Source organism: Leptopilina heterotoma, unplaced genomic scaffold (genome assembly GCF_015476425.1).
Source record: "Leptopilina heterotoma isolate Lh14 unplaced genomic scaffold, ASM1547642v1 Lhet_220, whole genome shotgun sequence".
In the NCBI taxonomy this organism is placed as follows: Eukaryota; Metazoa; Arthropoda; class Insecta; order Hymenoptera; family Figitidae; genus Leptopilina; species Leptopilina heterotoma.
The window spans coordinates 1,307,839-1,330,866 of NW_025110938.1; the positions used below are offsets into that span (position 1 = coordinate 1,307,839).

Genomic DNA, 23,028 nt, shown 5'->3' on the forward strand with positions numbered 1-23,028 from the left:
CAAAAAGCTCTCTGGAAAATTATGTAGCAGATTTTATATTTAGTTAATCCTCTTCTTGAAAAAAAGCACATACGCAAGGAATTTAAATGAATAATTCTTTTACATAAAAATTTTTAATTTAATTTTTTTCATTTATATATATATAGTATATTTATAATAAAGAGAGAAATTTTATTTTTTGATAAGAAAAATAAATTTTGTAAAATAATGATATTATTTAGTATAAAAATTATGTGAAAAACATTTCTATTCTGAATATTTCAAGTCTATTGATTGTCTTACTAAAATCATAAATAATTAGGTACATAATTTCTCACAAATGAATTACATTTTACTTCTTGTTTCATTGGTGAAACAAAGATTAAAACAATTGAGCACAAAAAAAAAATTTCCGGTTACATAAGATTTTTAATTTCATTTTTAATTTCATTTTCAATAAATATTAATTAGTATTAATAAATATTATTCTAATATTTTATTTATTAGAATGAGATCGACGACTTTTATTGTTTAATAATCCAGGTATAATTTACAGTTCTCTTTCTCGGTTTATCATCCGAATATTAGTAATATTATTATTATTATTATTTCTGGTTTTTCACTATTATAATAATAATAATAATAATAATATTATTAATTATAATATTAATAATTTAATATTATTATCATTTTTTACTAAAATAAATAGATTTATAATAAATTATAACACATAATCACATATTAACAATAATATTTAGTTAGAATATTATTTATATTCTAAATTAAATTCTTTATTAAAATAATTTACTAATTATCTTAAAATTGTGAGTAAATTTAGTAGTTAAAAATTTGCGAAAGTGAATAATTTTTTTATTCGCATAAATTTTTTGCTGAAAACTTTATTTCATTTAGAGTGAAATTGAATTTTTTCAAATGGAGAGAAATATTTTTTCAAAAAAGCGAAATTGTTTGCTTTTCTTTTTTTTGAGAAAGGACAAAAATACCCTTCCAGAAAATAAATAAAAAGTATTGAGCAAAAGACATAGGTAAAGGAATTAAAAAGTGAAATGATGCTTACAAAGTATGCAACGAAAGATTTTTTGCTGAGTATGAAAACTAATTAAAAATGGCATTTAATTAGTTATCTTGAACTGACTCTGGATTTGATCTTGGAAGTGCTCCCGTCTGTAACAAAAATTTTAAAAATATACAATTGATTAGAGAAAAAATATCTTTAAAAGTTTATTTAAAACTTTTCTGTGAAAGATTTTTTTAATTATCGTTGTTATAAAATTTCTCCAATAATTTGAATAAAGGCAAAATATGTATTGTTTTCCTGTCATGATAATTAATTAAATGTAAAAAAAGAAAATTTTACTATTTACGAAAGTAAATTTTAGAGAAAAAATATCTTTAAAACTTTTTCTTGTGAAAGATTTTTTTTTTTCAATAAAGGCAAAAATATGTATTGTTCCCCTGTGATGATAATTAATTAATTAAAACAAAATTTTAATATTTACGAAAGTTTAGATTTTTATTTTAATCCAAGAAAACAATAGGAGCGAATATTTTTTTTACCCCCTTTCACAATATTTTTTCTTTAATTAAAAAACGGGATTTTATTTTGATTCCCTTTTTCCTAAAGGAAAAGAAAGAGGAAATGATATTTTATTCATGCGAGTTCACATTTGTGTAATAATTGAGAAATTAGGAGACTATTTGAGATGGTAATCACTTCGTGTTCCCCAGTCGTTTTTCTTGGGGTTGTAATTTCGTGATTTGTCAATGTTTATTTTCGGTGAATAATAATTTTTTTTATAATATTTAGATATAATATTTGTTTTCTTATAGGCATCGTAATTTTAATTACGGAAGCAGTCAAAAAATAATATTTTCGATTTTTTTAATTTTTCTTGATTATAATCTCAAACTTTCGTGCGACATGCTTAAAATTTTTTATATACAGAATATATATTCAAATGTGAAATTGAAGAAAGAAAAAGTTTATTAGATTTTTATATTAGGTACTTTATTGTTTAGCTATTTTTTTCGTTTCTCAGTTCATTTTTTTATTTTTTTCTCTCTAGTTTCATGATAAGTGGGGTTTTTATTAGGATATTGTTTTTGAAAAATTTTAATTTGTATCATTTTATATTAATTTTAAATTTTTCTCTTATTTAAACGAATAACTCACTGATTCTAATTAAAAAGTGGATAATTAATTTCTAAATTCTATTTTTTTTTAATTTTAAATCGGTTAAATAAGTTTATTTTTTTTATTTAAAATCGGTTATCATTTTTTAAAAAAAAAGGAATAATTATTCTGTTTAATTTAAAATCGGTTGTCATTTTAAATTAAAAAGAATAAATTTATTTAGAAATTAATTATAAACTTGAGTTGAGTCCTATTATAAAGGTAATAAAAATCAAAGTTAATGTCCGGGGGCGTCTATTTGAAATTGCTTCGCAAATTGCAATTATGCGATGGGCACAATACTGTTTTGTTAACAACGTAATTATTAAATTTAATAATCGGTAAAAATTTAAGAAGAACATATGATACGTGTTAGAATATCAATAATCACCAAAGTGTGAAAGCACTGTGGGTGTTGAAACTATTTTTAGAGCAGAGTATTTTATATATACAAATTCTAGGTACTAATTAAATAAATTAAAATTAAAATCATCGTCGATGGTGAAAATAAATGAAATAAATAAACTCACTGGAATAGGGGGAAGGGCACGTCCAAATCGAAGGCGCAAAGAGGGCGACCGTTGGGATTTTCGAATCATTAAATGTTCCATTGGTATCCCATATTCATTGTCCCATACTTTACGTTCCATTAGACGTCTGTATAATTCAGGAAGAATATTTTCTGGTATTCTATCGGCCATTTCGTCTGAAATCAAATTAAAGTCAAATTAAGAAGCGCGGAATATTTTAGCACGAGGGACAATATTAAGGAAATTTTTTTTTTAATAAAGACACAGTATAATTACTTAAATTAAGAAAAAAAAAGGTTGCGATAAATTAAAAGTCGTCTTCGAATTTTATTAATTTTTGCTCTCTGAAATTCAATTAGTAAAAATTATTATACTGAATTAGTGACTTTTTGCTTTTGAATTAAATTTTACTAATAAATATAGTAATTTCTACTTATTAGTAAAATTTACTAATTCAAAAGCAAAAAGTCAGCCACTAATTTCAGACTTTTCGATTTTTTTCCAACTATTTTCAAAAAAATTCGACTTTTCTTCCAAGTTTTGCCACAATTTTTTATTTCTATTTTTATAATGTAAAAAGTATAACTATAGACAAATCTTTCAAAAATTCATTTTTGAATGATTTTTCAAATTAAATTTTTGAAATATACAATAAAAAAAATTACAATTTTTGAAAATCAACTTTTGAGGAGTTTTAATTGCAAATTTTGAAAATAATTGAATTCTCAAAAATTTCATTGAAAGATTTCATAGACAAATCTTTGAAAATTTATTTTTTAATAATTTTTATAATTAAATTTTTGAAAAACAATTAAAAAGATTTTGAATAATTGAAATTTTCTAAAATTCAACTGAAAATAATTGATTTTTTCAAGTATTTTATTACAATTTTTGAAAATCAACTTTTAAGGAGTTTTAATTTGCAAATTTTGAAAATAATTGAATTCTAAAATTTTCATTGAAAAATCTTGAAGTGTTTTCAATCTTCAATCTTTATAAATATGAAAATTAATGAAAAATTAGCTTCTAAAAATTATATTAAATTTTTTTTTGAAAAAAGTGATCTATTATTTATAGAATTTTTTCCTTGTAATTTTTGAAAATTCAATTATTTTCAATAATTTCAATTACATATTTCCGAAAATTCAAATGCGTATAAAAAATAATAACATTAAATTTTATTTATTTAAATTCAATAAAAAATTAGTTTTTTTTTAAATTGTACAAAAATTCTTTAAAGAAATTCAATTTATTTTCTAAAAATTACATTGCAATATTTTTAAGAAAACTGAGTCTTATAATTGTTTCATTATAATTTTTTAAGATTAATTTTTTTTAAATTTACCTTCTTAAACTTATTAAAATTTTGTAGAAATCATGTTCGTTTTAAAAATTAAAATTCTTCATAAAAATTTGATAAATTCTTATTATATTTTTCCAAAATTCAATTATTTTAAAAATATTTTACCAAATTTCAATTATTATTTGGAAATTTTTCGATTGTATAAATGAAAAACCTATTAACTTTCAAAATTTATTTTAAAATATAATATTTAAAAAATTATTTTTAAGAATTTCTTTATTACAATTTTTTAAAAATCAGTTACTTTCAACATTTTTTGTTAAATATTTTCAGTAATTAATCTTAATAACTTTTATAAAAAAAAGAACCATAAACAGTTACAGTAATTATGGAAAATTGAATTTTCATATTTAAATAATTGGAAGAAAAATAAAAAATAATTTGTTTTGGAAATTAAGTTTAGTTAAAAATTAAAAATTGTAAAAAATAGTTTAATTTTGGAAGGATTATAATAATTGTAATTTTAGGAAATTATTAAATTTCAGAAGATTTTAATTTTAATTTCTTCTAATTTTTTATCCCATGGAAAAACAAATAATAATTATTTAAATATTTATATTTGACAAAATTATTCAAGTTTTGAATATAATAATTGAATTTTTGAAATCAGTGAAAGGGGAAAATCAGGAGAATAAAAAATAAAATTATTTGAAATAGTTTTTCATTCCATTATAATATTTATAAAGAAATTTTTTTCGATTTTTGGAAGATGATGGAAAAATTAAAAAAGAAAAACGATTATAGTTTTTCTTTTATTATCTTTTTTAGTAAAAGAAAATTCTTGTGACTGCATATGAATTAAATAAACGACTTTTTCGATTTTTTTTTGTATTTTTAATTGACTAAAGCGACTTTTTTTCTTAAATTCGATCCGAGGCCTGGAATCTAAATTTGAATTATTAATAAATTTTACTAATAAATTTAGAAATTACTATTAATTTCTACTATAATTTATTAGTAATTCTACTAATTTATCACTATGTCAAAAGCAAAAAGTCAGTGTCACTGATTCAAATTACTTTTTTACTAATTCAAAATTTAGAGAATGAGTCTCGATCGAAATTTGATTAATTTCCAGACCTTATTGTCTATACTTGAAAGTATACCTTTCTCTACTGTTATTAGAGAGAAGTCGAAGAAATTTTGCAATAAAACTTTTTTAATTAAATGTTTTATAAATTAAAAGTCCTTTTTTCTCGCAAAATTACAATTTATTGGAAAACAAACTCTCATGGATTATCGTCTTTCGTACAAGAAAAAGAAAAGAAATAAGAAGAGAACAAAATTCAATATAAAAGGAAAAAGATTTGATATTATATACATAAAAAATAGGTCCTGGGGTAGACGTGAAGAAGTAAGAAAGGGAAAATTGGAAAAAATTTATGTTAATGAGGTACAGAAACCAAGAAATCAGCATATACAATAAAAATAAAAGAACTTTTACAAAAATCTAAATTACTTTTTCAGGAAAGATTTAATGAGAAAAATATTGTTGATATAAAAAGTTAATAAAAATCAACGAAACTAAAAAATTAAGTAAATATAGTTACAGAGTATATATAAATTCGAGTTAAATTTAAATATTCAGTTAATTTAAATAGTAATGCATAAATTTCTATTTTTTTTTAAATAACTTTATGATTTTTAGTATTGATTTTTAATTTGGCGAAATTCTAAAGTAAATAAAGAGGAATCTTGCAATGGCGCAAAAAGTGAAAGGAAAAAAATTGATTACTCTTCTTGTTTACTACCCAAGTGTAATTTACTACTTTTACATTCAGCAAATGGAAAAAAGCTCTGAATTTATAAATGTAGACCAGAGTTAGAAAACCTATGTTTTTGCTTATTTAAAGTCTGGGAACACAAATAACATACTGCGTAGGTGGATAAAAAGGATTCTTCTTATATAGTCTAGGAGTAAATTGATGACTAAAGTATAAAAGTATGTTTCGAGAATAAAATACGAAAATACTAGTTACTTCTTATTTTTATATTCTACTCTTTATGAATGTAGTAATTAATTAGTGCTTTTTAGGAATTTTTTCTGAATATTTTCTTGAAAATTTATTTCTATTTTTCAAAGAATAAATCGTGTGTTTTTTCAATACAGAATATGGAATCAATATTTTTTGCTATTACTCCTGAAAAAAAAAGATTTTTAATTTTTATTCCAACCATTTTTGCTAGAAAAGTTGGAACAGATTTTGAAGAAACTTTTTCTGCTTGCAAGTTTGCACTGCAAGTTTTCAGCAAACTTACTGATTAATTAGGTTGCGGGTCCCATACCAGACGTCGAATGACTGGCTATTGAATTGGAACGATCAATGCAATGATTACTTTTTTCTATTATGTCACTAATGACTTTTATTTTATTAAGCATGTTCATAATACGATCTTTTATAGGCTTTATGAATTTGAGAAAGGAATCTTTTATTTTTAAGTAATATTTCGGAAACAAAAGCCTTAAAAGCAATATGATTATAATTATAAACAATATCCAGAAAATTAATGACATTTTTTGCACCAAAGAATCTTGAGAATAATTTGTGTGAAGAAATATTTAATATAAAACGTTTACTCTTATAATAAGTTACTTATAAAAAGATGTTTTTAAATTAAAAATATTTTAACAAATTTTGTTTTATATTCAATATTGAAAATTTGAAACAAAAACTCACCTGCATAATCCGGATATGTTTCAGTTGCTGCAGCAATGCAAATAACAGCTATGAAGCAAGTTAAGATCCCCATAAATCGATTATTGAAAGTCATTGTGTTCATTATTTCTGAAAAAAATATACGATTTTGAAATTAATCAACTTTGTTAATTAATATACTGAGAAAAAAATTATTTTGATTCAAATAACTGATTATTTGACTTATTATCAATTAAATAATTTTTTAATTTAATTTTTGAAATATAAAAATTAAAAAGATTTTGAATAATTAAAATTTTTTAAAATTTAATTGAAAATAAATCATTTTTTCAAGTATTTTATTATAATTTTTAAAAATTAACTTTTATAGAATTTTAATTGAAAATTTTCTGTAACAATTGAATTTTCAAAAATTTTAGTGAATAATCTTCAAGTGTAAATTCATTAAAAATAAAAAATTAATGAAAATTAGGTTCTAAAAATAATATTAAAATAGTTTTGAAAAAACTAATTCTCCGAATTATTTTGTTCTACGTTTTTAACGTCAAATGTTTGAAAATTTATTTATAAATAATTTTTCTAATGAAATTTTTGAAAAATACAATTAAAAATATTTTGAATAATTTAAACTTCTTAAAATTTAATTGAAAATAAGTAATTCCCTTCAAGTATTTTATTACAATTATTGAAAATTAACTTTTTAAAGAATTTTAATTGAAAAATTTTGGAAATAATTTAATTCTCAAAAATTTTAATGAAAAATCTTCAATTTTAAATTTAATAAATAATGAATATTAAATGAAAATTACCTAGATTATAAAAATAATATTAAAATATTTTTCGAATAGAGTAATTCTCAGAATTTTTTCATTCTAATTTTTAAAAAATTCGCAATTGTTTTTATAACTTTTTCGATTACATATTTCCGAAAATTTTAAATATATAAAACAGAAACAATAACATTTTAGAATTATTTTTATTATTTTGAAAAAAAAAATTATGTTCATAATTTTTCAAAACATTTATTTACTTTTTTTTTAAATACGAAAATTCTTTTTAGAAATTAAATTATTTTTCGAAAAAATTACATTACAATATTACAAAATTCTAATTATTTTAAAAAAGATTTTATCAAATTTCAAGATTTTACCAAATTTAAATTATTTTTTCAAAAATTTTACCAAAATTCAATTGTTTTAAAAAGATTTTATCAAATTTCAATTATTTTTCAAAGATTTTACCAAAATTTAAATTATTTTAGAAAGATTTTATCAAATTTCAATTGTTTTTCAAAGATTTTACCAAAATTTCAATTATTTTAAAAAGATTTTATCAAATTTCAATTGTTTTTCAAAGATTTTACTAAACTTCAATTTTTTTAAAAACATTTTATCAAATTTCAAGATTTTACCAAATTTCAATTATTTTTTCAAAAATTTTACCAAAATTCAATTGTTTTAAAAAGATTTTACCAAAATTTCAATTATTTTTCAAACATATTTTACCAAATTTCAATTACTTTTCAAGAATTTTATCAAATTTCAATTAATTTTTAGAAGATTTTATCAAATTTCAATTATTTTTCAAGTATTTTACCAAATATCAATTATTTTTCAAAAGATTTTATCAAATTTCAATTTTTTGGACATTTTTTAATTGTATGTGATTTTAAAAATATTGTCTTTCAAAAATTATTTATAAATATTTAAAAAAAATTAATTTTAAGAATTTCTTTATTAAAATTTTTAAAAATATTCTACCTTAATATCTTTAAAAAGAAAAATGTACAGTTTCAATTAATTATAAAAAATTGAATTGTTGTATTTAAATAATTGAATTCTCGAAGAACTTTCGGAAAATTATTAAAAATTTAATTTAATTATTAAAAAAAATTTATAATCAAATTATAATAATTTATTAATTTACAATCTATTATTTTCAAGATTCTGTTATAAAGGTGAATTTAAAAAATAGATTTTTCGCACATATCTTAAAATTGTTATTGTTTGAAAGCTTTTCTGCATATTAAATTTTTTTATATCGCAGCAGGTGAACTTTAGAAAACGATTTAATTTTATATTTTAAAGTTTTAGGATTCAAGTTACTACTTGAAAGTAAAGTGCAAAACTATACTTTCTAATTGACCAATTTTCTTTTTCAGCAAAATTTTCTCCTTCATGAAATTCTACAATAAATGCCATGGCCTTAATCTCTCATATAGATATAGTTCATGTGCAACATAAAATTTCAATTATAAACTGAATATAATTTCAAGAATTCATAAAATGTATTATTATAATATTATTTCTTATTAAAAATAAATTATTCTTTCTATTTTCATAATAAAGTTTAAAATGAACATATAAACTTTGTTTTACGTAAAACATTTTATGCAATATTTTAATTTAAAAAAAAATGATCTTTTTCTATTCATTTAACATAATTAAGTTACTTTTTTTAATTATACAAATTCTAGGATGAAATTTAAAAGAAAATTATGAAAATTGAATTTTGAACCTGTGAGTTTTGTGGCTTGGAGTATCTCACAGTTAATACGTTTCTTTTTTTACTTTCGAGAAAAGGGAATATTTTTCTAAAGAATATATAAAGAGAAGATAATGACATCCTTTAAGGTATCAAGTCTTATGAAAAAAACGATATTCTCTTCTGATGAGTATGGAAGCACTAAACGTGGTTTTTCCCCGCTTCATCCATTATTGCTATCCAGCTCAACTTATAAATTTTTATATCTTTTGTACAAATCTTAATAAATTTAATTATTCTTTTATATCAAATTTCATTGTATTTCGAAAATTTCAGCAAAACTAGTTTTTAACAAAATTTAAAGTTAAAGTATTTTTGTTTATAAATTTTTAAAAATTTTAATAAAATTCTTCAAAATAATTCAATTATTTTCATAAATAATGACATTCTTCCTAAGAATTCAATTATTTTTATAAATAGTAACATTTTTTGCAAAAATTTAATTATTTTTAAACAAAATTTTAATAAAATTTCACAAACTTTTACGCAATTATTTTAATAACATCTCATAAAAAAATTCATTTTTTTAAAAATTTTAATAATATTTTTAGAGAAAGAATTCAATTATTTTCTCAAATTTTAATAACATTTCATGAAAAAATTCAATTTTAACAAATTTTTAATAACATTTTTGGAGAAAAAATTCAAATATTTTCTAAAATTTTAATAAATCCTTTGCGAATAATTCAATTATATTTATAAATAGAAAATTCTTATCAAAAATTTAATTATATTCAAAACAATTTCACGAAAATTCGATTATTTTCTAAAATTTTTGTAAATCCTTCAAAACAATTCAATTATTTTTTTAAATAGTAAAATTCTTTGAAAAAATTTAATTATTTTCAAAAAAATCAATTTTTTCCTTTATTCATTATAAAATTTTTCAAAAGAATTCAATTACTTTCTAAAATTTTAATAAAGTTCGCAAAAATTAAATGTTTAATTTCAATTTTTAAACATCAGGATTATTTAAAAAAACTTGAAACAAATTGTTCATAAAATTCAATTATATTTTCAAAATTTTTCATTAAAATTATTAAAGAAAATCCATTATATTTAAAAAAAAAAACAATTCGAATAGATTCTTCAAAAAGAATATAATTAGAATTTTCCAAAATTTTAAAAAAATTCTTCGTTAGAATTCAATTTTTTTTCTAAATATTAAAATTCTTCGAAGAAATTCTATTATTATTAAATTTTTTGATGAAATTCTCTGCAACAATTTGATGATTTAAAAAATTTAAGAAACAAGATCTACATATAGTAAAATTTTCGATTCCCGAAGAAAACATCAATTTAAAAATGAAATTTAAATTCAATCTAAAATATTGCTTTTATGATGTACAATGCTTAACAGCAGATGTGTGCATCATCGATATAAAAATTTATGATATTTCAGAAGCAAGAAACTTTGTTAACTTTTTTTATTATTATATAAAATTAGAAAAAATTTTAAGGCAAAAGAAAGATAAAGAGAATAAAAAGATAAAAGGAAACGAACATCAAAGGAAAGATTACCGAGTAATGATTTTTATACAAAAATAATAAAGTGTTATTAATAACTTCATTGTTAAATTTTTTAAATTAAACGTAAACTAAATTAATTTAACAAAAATTAATTTTAAATTTACTACTAACTATTTCAATTATAATTTCAAAAAAAGTAATAAAAATTTTAAAAAATTTTAAATTGTCTATTTTAATTATACTTCTGGCAATTTTTAAGAATATATTTTCATAATTTTAATAATACCTTTGCTTTTTTTTTGCGCGCTTGAATTGTTCGCAAAATAATTAGCTTAATTGAAGCATGAGTACCGGATTAGATAAAATATAATCTAATTAAAATTTAACAGTCAAAGAAATTTCTGCACTAAATTAGCATTGGAAAATTTTTTTTAATATATAGACACATTTACTATTTATTATTAATTTTCATCTCAATAATTCATTTAATTTAAATTTTCCTTTCTATACAAGTTTTAAAATTTATTTTTTAACTTTGGTATTTTCAATTTATTTTTTAATTATTTAAATAATAAATTTATTTATAATAATGAATAATAAAATAATAAAAAATAAACAAAAATAATAAATTTAAATAAATAAAAAAAATAATAAATTTATTTATAGAAGAATTTAAATAATATTTATTATTTTTGTGTTTAATTAATTTAATTGTAATTTATTCAAATTAGACTCGACGGTCAGAATTTTATTTTCTTGTATAAAAAAATTTTTTGGTTTAGAGAATTTAGAAAATTCTAACATAGAAATAATTTTCTAAGTGGCCTCAGATTCGTGACCTATTTTAAATAATCCACTGAGAAATGAAAAAAAGAGTTATTAGTAATAATTGTAATTAAAAAAGTAAAGCAGGTGCATCAAATAGTTAATTAACTTTTGTACGCATCACGTACATAAGAAATAATAAATTGTTGATTAAACTTGATAAAAATGATTCATTTTTTTGTAGGTATTTAAAATATTTTTGACTTGATTTATTATTTATGTAAAAGAAATGATTAGTCATTAATCCGAAAATAAAGAAAATTAGAAGGGTACCTAGTAGTAGGCAATTTCTCGACATGGGAGAATACATTGGGACTCACGGTTGCGATGCTACAGGGGCGACCGCAGTGCGCATGCGCATAATTTACTTGCGGGTCCGAAAAATCGTGTTTGAGCAGGTCTTCTAATTGCGCGTTTTTCTTCAAAAATTGAGTCTTGTTATTCTAATAACTCAGTTTATTTTGGTTTGTGCAGTGTTTCAAAATCGGAAAATATATATTCAAAAGCAAAAGTTTAGTGGGCGTAATTTATGTTTAAGCCGTGAATTTTTCGTCAGTGGTTGAAATTGTTTTTAACGCGGGTCTGCGGGACACGTTTTGTCGCCGGTTTGCCGGTAGAACTGAATTGTTGTCAAGTATAGAAAGAATCCGTAATTTTCGGTCGTTGGATGATCCCGTCGGTTAATTTTCGTCAATAATATTTCGTTTATAATTTTTTCAAGTGTGAGTTAACCCTAGTTTCGACTTTTCTTTGTTTACCGCGTTTACAGTGATTATAAACCTGGAGTTTCGTGAGTGTTGCAGACAATGCAGAAAAAGTGGTGAATTTTTTTTTCCAAGTGTGAGTTAACCCTACTTTCGACTTTTCTTTGTTTACCGCGCGTTTACAGTGATTATAAACCTGGAGTTTCCTGAGTGTTGCAGACAATGCAGAAAAAGTGGTGAATTCATTGTAAATTTAATTTCGTCCATTTTATCATCTGGATACCTGGCGCAAGGTTCCGAGTTCCGAGTTGTCAATTCTACGGGATAATTCAGAGGTGAGTAATTTATAAGTTCAATGTAAAAATATCGCCATTTTTGCAACCAGAATGTGGGATTTTAGACAAATATGTGTCGCTCCATGAGAAGAGGCACCACGAGGAAAGGGATGAAAAATTTGAGGTTATGTTCAGTGATATTAGTTCGGTTAATTTTTATTCATGTAAAATCAACATAATTTTTTGATTGGTAATAGTATAAGTATTAATATTAATAATGGTAATAGTATAATTATTAATATTATTAATAGCCTCTAAATACTATTACCAACATTATTAAAAAACAGTTCTAAAATAAAATTAATAATATAATTTTTTATTATTGAATATTTTGTAACAAATGAAGGGAAGTATTTGTTTGGTTAGTTTTGGAATTATTTTTCGATTATTAATTAATTAACCATATTTTAAGTAGACGTCAATACTTAAATTCTCATTTTCGAAATAAACAGTAGTGCAGTATTCAAAATTAAAATGTATTTTATTACTTTAAAAAGTTTAAAAATTATAAACATAACCTAAAAATTTTTTTTCTAAGAATCTTTTTTTCTTTTGATAAAAGATCTTCTTTTTCCCATGAATATAAGGATCACATGTAAAGAAAAACTCGTTACATTTATATTGTAAAATACTGTTTTCCTTCTAAATTCAACTCTACCTTCCAAGAAAAATAAACGAACCCTTATGTCACATTTGATCCCTTAAGTTTCGGCAAAATTTGTTATTTGTAGATTAACTGTTCGTTTATTCTTTTAATTATCTCGTGTTTGAATATATTCATCCCATTTACTGAGTAAACCTTCTCCAAGAGATACGAAAGGTTGTCATTTATATTCCCAACAAAAATATATATGCTGTCAGTGAAAAAATTACAAAAAAAAGTCAATATATTTATGAAAATATTTTCTTTATTTATTAATCGTGGCAGTTTTTGTTACACTGCATCCAAACTTTGAGAAAATATTGAAAATTAGAATCTAAAATAAAAATATTGTTGCTGTTGTATATAAATATTTGGTTTTATTCTGTGAAATGAGGAAATAATCGAAATAATTTTTCTTACAATTAGCGTAAAAAGTTAAAGTAATTAAAAGTCAAATAAAACACACGGCATAATGCATATGGAAAGTAAAATATAATTTTGTCCAAGTGCACTAGATACTGCGTGACGATGTCTGATGGAATTAATCATTGTCTTTGTATAAACGACTTTATAATAGTTTTTTAAAAATATTTTTTATCTTCTAATACACACAGAGAGCAATTTTATTTAAACAAAAATAATATAATTTATTTATATTTATTTATAAATTATTCGCAACACTTTTGATTCGTTTTTTGTCACAATTTGATATTCTTAGAAAAACTATATGAGTCTACTGAATTATTTATTTTAAATAAAAATTTTTTTTAACACAAACAAAAATTTATTTTAAACAAAATAAAAAGTTTAGCAATAATCTTTTTTCTGAATGCAAGAAATAAAATTGAAATATAGTTATTTTTGTTATTGATGATTATTCAGTACGGTGGCTTTTACACAACGTGAAAAAATCGAAAAAAAATCGGTGGCGATAAATTTTTAAAATAATAATGACGATGATGATAATAATAACGTAAAATCTCAAGACGATGAGAATTTATAAATATCAAATTGACCCTTAGAATCTCGACAGGGTTTTATCTTGGAGTTTTCCGCCTTGTGACAGGACGTAATATGTGTTTTCAGGCGTAACACCCCCAGAGATTTCGTATATACATGATATATTTAAACCATCTAAAAGTAAAAATTGACAAACTGAAAACTAACGATTTTTTCTCGCTTTTTAATTAATAAATAAAACTTGTCTAAATTTTAATTAGTAAAAACTTGTCCACTAATATAAATTAGTAAAATTGTACTAAACGAAATAGTAACTTTACTAAATAATTTTTATAGAATAACTATACTAAACGAAAAGTAGTAGCAGAAATTTTTACTAAATTTGAATTAGTGGAATGCAAAGGAAATAGCAAAACTTGGAGGAGAATTTCTTAAAATTAGGAAATATTAAGAACATAAATTGAAATTAAATTTTTTTCCTCGAATTTGATGCAATTAGAAAGAAGAAGTTTATACTGATAAAAAAAGTCAATGGTGCGTGAAAGGGTTAAAGTCTCAGGTATGATGTAGAAAAAAATCATGATCGTCAAAGAGGATTTTTATAGAAACAGTTATTGACCATCAAAGTCTATATTTTTGTGTCATTTTTTTTTTTAGAAAAGTGTACTTGAAAACAGTTTTCATGTATTACAGTAAAATGTAGAAAATATTTTTATACGAAACAAACGTGAAATTGGAAAATATGACTCAGTTGTATTTAATATTTTTTTTTGTTATAAAAATATTATTGAAAAATAAATTTTGAATTTTAAACGTAGAGAGTGAGAGAAAAAATAATTGAAATATCGTCACGTCGTTGAATACTTATATTTATATTAGCTGATGGCTATAAATATAAAAGCGATAAATATTAAAAAACAATTGTGTTATTCTCCATAACATGTGTTTTTGATATATTTTTTTTTTATTTTTAAACGTAAATAATAAATTTTTGATTTAAAGTATATTTATTTTTCGTAGGTAAAATTTTACATGAAAATTCGTTAAATAGAACGTGAAGTCGGTGAAATTCACAATGTTTATGATTCACCGATTGTAAGAAAAAAATATTTTTTATCCAGAAAGCAACATTTTTTTGTTGACAAATTTTTATTTTTTTGAATTGTAGATGAAGATATTGTTATAAAAAATATTTTAGCCTGAAATTTGAACAGAAAATTCTTTTTTTTAATGAATCTTTTATTATAAACGTTGTGAACTTTACCAACGTTAAATAGAACCGATCTAACGAAGATGTTTATTTTGAGTGTTGATTTTGGTTATCGACCGTCGCATGCCACATTTTGTGAATGTTTACTCATTTACTAGAGGCGTAATTGCCGCCTTAAAAAGGATGTCTACACTTTCGTGAAAGTAGTAACGAGTAATCATTTTCAATCTAGTGTTTGTCGAGTGTAAACGTTTCCTATTTTTCCTGCTGGGTTTGATTGATCACTCCGTGACTAAGTAATAATGTGTAAAAATTAGTTTTATTATTGTTTCAGTTTTCCAAAATTCGACACGAGTTTGTCGCTGGGCTACCTTGAATAATATTAAAGTGTAAATTGGTTTCATTATTATTGTTCAAAGCTTATAAAAAATGCTCTTCCTGAATCAACAATGGTTTGATTCGTCTAGCTACGTTAAAAAACGTTTTTCGACGTTCAGAATCAACGCTTATTAAAGGAACTGGAAGCTGGGCTGTATAATATTAAAGTGTAAATTGGTTTCATTATTATTGTTCAAAGCTCATCAAAAATGCTCTTTCTGAATCATTTTCATAAATCAAAAATGGTTCGATTCGTCTAACTATGCTAAAAAACGTTCTTCGACGCTAACTTATCGAAGGAACTGAAAACTTGCCCGAACCACCTTAAATGGAGATTTTCTTTGCCAGAATATTATAAAACATATTGTTTTAATACATTAAATTAATTAAAAGCAAATATTTGTTAAAGAAGCCAGAAATGTCAAAATTAAACTCTAAAGTGAAGCCCCATTACTTCCTGATTTTATAGTTAGTAGTTAATAGTTTCCAGTCGTAAGAGTAGAATTGTATGGGGATGGAATTAAGTTTACCACACAGGTTAAGTTGTTGTATTGAGATTAACTTGCACGTGTTAGAAGCCTGCCTTACCGCAGAGAGAGAGAGAGAGTAAATAGTCTCTATTGATCATTTTTATTAATTGACCACCCTCCATTGAGACAAAAATTACGTAATTTTTTGTACAGTTAATATTTATTTTTTTTTAGAAAAAGAAGTAAAAGTAAAATTATTTTAAAGTAAATAATATAGTGTATTTTTGGAACGTTATCATTATATTTTAATAACAAATGAATAGATCACGGCAATAGAGGCTCTCAATTGAATGGAAAGGGTTTTTAATTAATAGAAGTGATGATCGCTTATTTGCTCAATTGTTCTGTGCAATATACCAACGTGATAGTAAACGTGAAACTATCAATCAGAAAGCGTGAATCAATTCCATAATTGAATAACCATGTTTCAAATATTAATAAATCAATTCTCGTGTATTGGATTCTAACCGCAATAGAACTTTAACCACTTTCCGTCAAAATGCAATCGTCTATTATGTAAAGCTATGTTTGAAATTAACTTTGACAAAAATTACTTATTATTATTATTAATCTGACAAAAATTACTTATGTTGTTCCGAGTTTCCTTTTATTTTTACAATTTTTAATTTTTATCTTTACTGCAAGGTTATGTTTACTAATTTTTATTATTTTATCTACTATTTTATAGTTAATTTTTCGATTTGATATTTAATAAAACAGGATAAAATCACTTTATTCTGAAACGAAATTATTTTCTATTGAACTGGTTTTATATTCAAGGGAGAATTCCCTTTAGAATTGATTTTCGATCACTTGTCTTGAAAGAATATGTAGATCCTTTGTGGAATTTTTTTTTCCGGGATAGTGTCAATTAGTCACTTTATTTCAGTAAACGAATATACAAAATTCTCATCACGCGCTGTATAGTAGATTTTATTATTAATGAGGGTAATGTCTCGGAAGGGAAAGATTTTAATGTCTGGTGGTTGAGAAATTGTATTTTAAAAAATATGAAAGTTTAAATAAATTACTTCTATAGTAATGATTTAGAAAAATTTGACTAATTTAGAGATTTAGAAAGATAGTTTTGTTTTCCTTTTAAGAATTTAATGCACATTGATAAAATTTAAAAATACAATTAAGCAAATTTAAATATTACTAATGAAAGTGTTTAAAAGCATAGAAACTTGTTTCCAGAAATAGACACGAAAAAGCTTCTTATCTCCCCTTTATCTACTTTTATCAAATTAGATATTGAATTGTCTAACAAAACATTTCCGGAAACTTTGATTCTGTGACTAGGAAAAATTAATCTTATAGATTGTCACTTCTTTCGTGTAAATATTAATCCGAAAGTAATTCTTTTTGTGTATCTAGTGAGTTCGGTTTGTTAACAGGAAAGTATAGACTGGTTTGGTCGGTAATTAATTGGATGACCAAACTTTTTTTTAGAAAAGTTCTCTTCTTCTTTTCTACCTATCGATAATAACACCTTTCTATCAATTTTTGATTTGATCCATATTTTTGGTGTCAATTCGTAGCTTTTTGATACTTTAACAATGTTGCTCTTGATCAATAGTTGAATATTTGTACCAAAAATACTATCACCGATGCACCTGAATTCTTTCCTTGTTGAAAATATCTAATTTGAATTATATGCAAAATGGTTATAAAATTTCATTCGATAAGGAAATATTTATTTCGATTCAAAGCACGAAATGTAATGTTTGATACTTTAAACTTTTGTATGATCATCCGCATACAGTGCTCATCGTTATTCAACAGTAGAAATTGTAGAATATAAATTGTTACATGGTGGATGTACTCTACACTTTCAGGTACATAGTATATATCATAAATTCGCTTTTATTTCCTCAAAAGCAATACTCGTAATTAAAATTTTTCGAGTTTTTAATTTAATTAATTAAATTAACTACAATAAAAAATTCTTCTAGTGTAGTATTTTATAAATACTAAAATAAATTATAAATATTTAATACTATAGTATTAAAGTATTAATAAATTGAATTTTCTGCATTTACATAAAAAAATAAACCGCATGTAATCCATATTTAATCAATCTAATACTTTTTGGAAAAAGAAAATTAATTCTACAAAAATGTTATTAACTTTACTATAAAGAACTTTCGAGAGAAAATCGGATTAAAATTTTTGTCTGTAAGTTTTAATATAATATTATATTTTTCGCAGAACATGTTTACTCTATTCTATTTAAAAAGTGACATGAAAATGTATGGATATAAAAACTGTAGTTGCTTCTTTTGTTCGCTGTAGGCGAACTTGAAATTTGAAACGAGTGTTTTTATCTAAAAACATCATTTTCTAAATCGTTGAACAAAATATCTTCTATGTATATAATAAAATTTTTGTTCAACTTTAAAAGTACTTTTTAAAAAAATATATTAATCGTAATCTTTTTTTATAAATGCTACATTGAAATAATCTTGTATTGTAGTTAAACAATTATTTAAATTTTTTTCATTTTCATTACATGAGAGGATATTATTTATTATTCGATTAAAAGTTTCATTTAATTTTTCAAAAGTGCACTTAAACTTTTTGAGAAATTCATGATTTTTAATTGCTCATTGTTATTTAATTTTCCACTTGTATATTTATATGTACATAGAAATGTGAAGAAGAATTAATTGTTTTGTGATATAAAATACAGAATTCAGTAATTAAATTACTGAAATATTTTGCAAGCATGTTTTTTATGAATCGTTATTAACATTTTGTTTGCATTTAATGATATTAAACAAATAAAATTTTATTAAATCGCACAAATAAAATTGTTTTTATAAAAGAAAAGATAAAAAAAAAGAATGGAATTTTTATTATATTTTTGGGAAAAATTGTATAATTTTTTGACGGTACGTTAAGTGTTGAGATTTTGAAAATTTATTATTTCAATAATCAGAGAGTAAAGGGAAGTAAAGGTGAAATAGGAAAGCTCGAAGCTGTTTGGGAATATGCCCTTTTGGGAGAAGTTTACGTAAATCACCTTCTGGCTACAAGCTCAATTACGTTACGTCAATTAATCCCCGACTTAGTAGTTCTCGCAATGTCATTACGATTACAAACTTTGAATATAATTCGAAAAATATTCCAATATGCACGTCAAACTTTTCAAAAAGTTGTTACATGCATTTCTATAAATTCCGTTATGTAAAATCGTATTTCATTAATTATTTAACAAATATTACTAAATGATGATCTTTATATAATCTATAGAAAAAAAAAAATATTTTAAAAAGTAAAAAAGAAAAATTGTATTACAAATATCACGTAATTAATATAATTATTTGTAATACTATAAAAAAATAAGATAATACAATTATTAATTTATAAATAGCGAATATAATTCACAGTAGCTTTTATTATTTATCAATTTATTTCAATTATCAATAATTTATTTTATTTATTACGTAAATAATACAAAAAATAATTCACGAATAATTATACTTCGTCTAAGTGGTTCTAAGATTTAAAAAAATTTGCCAGCTTGTAAAAATTGTTCATGATAATTTAAATTATTATTTAATTATTTATTTATATATTGGTATTTATTCACAAAAGAATATATTTAATGATCCTCAAGTTTTGAACGTTCAAATGAACGAAATATTTTTTATTGAAGATATTTTTATGCATTACTAATCACAAAAAAATTTACAAACTGAAATTTTACGTTTAGAAACTCAGTAATTAATTTTTTGGTTAGAGACGCAAAATAATTGCAATAAAAATTTAATTTGTTGAAGAAATAAATAAATTTCGTTCATTTGAACGTTCAGAACTTTAGGCTCTTATATTTAGGTAATGATATGGAAAAAAATGACTATGGAATTTATCAAATTTTGTTCCCAATCCGCATATGAATAATTCAGGAATCTTTTTTCATTTTTCTCATAATACGTCTTGAAATGTGCGGGATAAAATATATATAGAAAAATGATTAGTTGCAATAAAAAAGAATTTTTTTTTTTGTTTCCAATATCACGCATCAAAACTCATTTTTTGCTGATACAGTAGAAGAATAGTACCCCAATTTTGCTTTGTGTGTCGAATTTTAGATGCGGCAAAGAACAAAATAAATCACAATAAATGGAACTTTCATAATATTTATTTCATCCGAAAAGTAACAAAAGTTCAGAAATTAAATTTTTTTTTATAAATAAAGATGAAAATATTTTGCGAAATTTAATAAATATGTCAAAGTTTATAATTTCAAAAAATGGCCCTTCTACCGAGTATTGCAATTGAAATACTGAGAGTGTCACTAATTGAAAAATTGAAATATTTATTTAATAATAACAAAAAAAAATTTTATTTAAGGGCATTTAAACCTTGATGACGTTACACTTTGTGCAAAGCATGTGTGACGTCATCAAGGTTCAAATGCCCTTAATAATGAAAAATTTTTTTTAGAATAAAAGATAAAGGTCGATTGAGTGTAATAATGTTCAATTATATGATTTCAAAAAAAAAAATGTAATTATAGTTTACAGTTTGATAACATTTTATAACAGAGAATAAATTTTATTTTTCATTATAATCAAAATTACTCTCATTTTACTCTAAACATGCTTTAATAAACACAAATATGTAATATATGGAAATATTCCTCACTTTATATTTCATTATTCTCCCACACGTAAATTAAAATAATATTATATAATTTTGTGTTAAAATAATTTTTGTATATTTTAAAAATTTTCTATTTTACTATAAAGTAAAATTAAAATAAAATATTTTGAAATTTTAATAAAGAAAATATTGCCTTGGAGGAAAAAAAAATATTTTTTTAAAAGAAATGAAATGGGCAATTTTTTAAATTAAAACAATTTTTCAAACAATTTGTTTTCCGCGTAAGGATTCAAAGTAAAAGAAGCGGAGAAAAGTTTGTGCTGATCAACTTCTTTTTGTGCTTCTTAGAATTTTTCCACGTGTTATCACTTCTTTTTAGAAAAGAATTTTTGTATTATTAACTTTTTTCTAAATTAATAATTAATAATTGTAATAATAAATAATATTAATAATTGCAATGGTTTATTTGTTTTCTATTTTGTTGCACACACACACACACAAAATTAAAGAGTAAAAGAATGTCACTTTTATTCCAACAATGGAATTAGATTTTTGAAATAAATCAAATTAATGATGTAATTTTAATTTTTGAGTTTTAATTTTTGTTCGGTTTATTTGACGCGTGTTTCTAAACTGTAGAAAAACTTTGTTAAATATTTCGTGAAAACGAAAATTCGTATTTAAATCAATAATTCTCTTTTCTACATTTTTTAGTAACGAAACAATTTTAAAAATAGTTTCTAAAATTTTCAAACATAAAATTTTGTGATTTAAAAATTGTTAAAATAAAAGTTTATGATTACTTTCTAAAAATTTTGGAGAAGGTGATAAAATTTTTAACGAAATAATTTTTTTAAAAATAGTTTCTATAATTTAAAATATAAAATTTTGTGATTTGAAAATTGCAAAAAAACTTTTTTAATTATTGAAATAAAATTTAATAGTTTTTAAAATTTTTTTTTTTAAATATTGGAGAAATAAACTTATTGGGTGATAAAAGTTTTTAACGAAATAATATTTTAAAAATAGTTCCTAAAATGTAAAAATATAAAATTTTGTGATTTGAAAATTGCGAAGAAACTTTTTTAATTATTGGAATTAAATTTAATTATATACTTTTTTAAAAATATGGGAGAAATGAACTCACCAGGTGATAAAAGTCGGTGAATCTTTTTTTTTGGGTAGAAAATGTTGAATTAATTAGACGATATTGCTGGAATATTGCACCGGAAGAAGCGTTCAAGTTACTAGCGTGGTAATGATGCAAAGTGCGGCATCGGCTAACGTCGCTTCATATATATATGAAGGGAGACGTGAGGTGAGGATTTAACGGGGGTTTGAGTTTGTAGAGGGTGGTTGCACAGGTGGCTGTCTTTTGAAGCACGCGCAATATTCAGCGCAAGCGTATATATTTCTTCTTTTTTTTCCTATTTTTTTCTATTTCGATTAACACGTTTTCATGATATGGACAAACAAAAACCTTTTTTTTCAATTACATGGTATACCCACATCCGCAATTGTCAATAAACATTCAAAAAAAAGGTGGAAGAACTTTTCTTAATAAAACGCGGTTCTTTTAAATTTATTCAATTAAAAAATGTACAAAAGAAGACAAGTCATTTTTAATTATTTCTTATAATTTTATTTAAAATTTTTTAAAAAAACGAGATGAAAATTTTGTATAAAAAAATGTTTTTTGATAAAGTTGTTCTAAACATATTTCATTCCCTTTTTTAATTAAAAAGGATTTCTTTAGTTCTTTTTCAATTTTTCGAAAAAGCAGTTAATTTATTTTTTTTAAACGATTTTAATTGAAACGTTTAAAAACAAATATTTTACAATAATTGTTAATTAAAAATTATCGCAAAATATTTTTTTTTAAAAGCTTGACATGAATAATATTTTTACTGGTGTTCTCAAAAAGTAAGCTTCAATCGGCCACCTAAAGTTCTTAGTTCCTTCTTCTTTTTACCAAAAACTTCCGTTTACTTTTAGCTTTTAATTTTCTAATTAGCACTCCCAGTAAACTAAAAGGTATTAAAAAGCGTTGCAGCTTAAATAAGACCAAAAAAAAATTAAATTAATACATGTTTTA

General features: G+C 22.4%; 1 protein-coding gene across 1 annotated transcript; it reads right to left on the reverse strand.

Annotated features, from left to right (window-relative positions):
• Window positions 1-783: 783 nt before the first annotated feature.
• Window positions 784-22,237, reverse strand: LOC122502143 (short neuropeptide F). Its single transcript, XM_043612058.1, has 4 exons — window positions 22,081-22,237; window positions 6,745-6,852; window positions 2,704-2,879; window positions 784-1,164 (listed from the first exon to the last, which is right to left on the reverse strand). The coding sequence occupies exons 2-4, from the start codon at window positions 6,845-6,847 to the stop codon at window positions 1,117-1,119; spliced, it is 327 nt and encodes a 108-aa protein (XP_043467993.1). The 5' UTR covers window positions 6,848-6,852; window positions 22,081-22,237; the 3' UTR covers window positions 784-1,116.
• Between the last annotated feature and the right edge of the window lie 791 nt (window positions 22,238-23,028).

Coding starts and splice junctions, on each gene's coding strand:
- LOC122502143 (XM_043612058.1), bottom strand. CDS start 6,847: ATGAACACAATGACTTTCAATAATCGATTTATGGGGATCTTAACTTGC. Junction 2,880..6,744: donor AACATATCCGGATTATGCAG/GTGAGTTTTTGT, acceptor ATTTGATTTCAG/ACGAAATGGCCGATAGAATA. Junction 1,165..2,703: donor GTGCCCTTCCCCCTATTCCA/GTGAGTTTATTT, acceptor TTTTTGTTACAG/ACGGGAGCACTTCCAAGATC.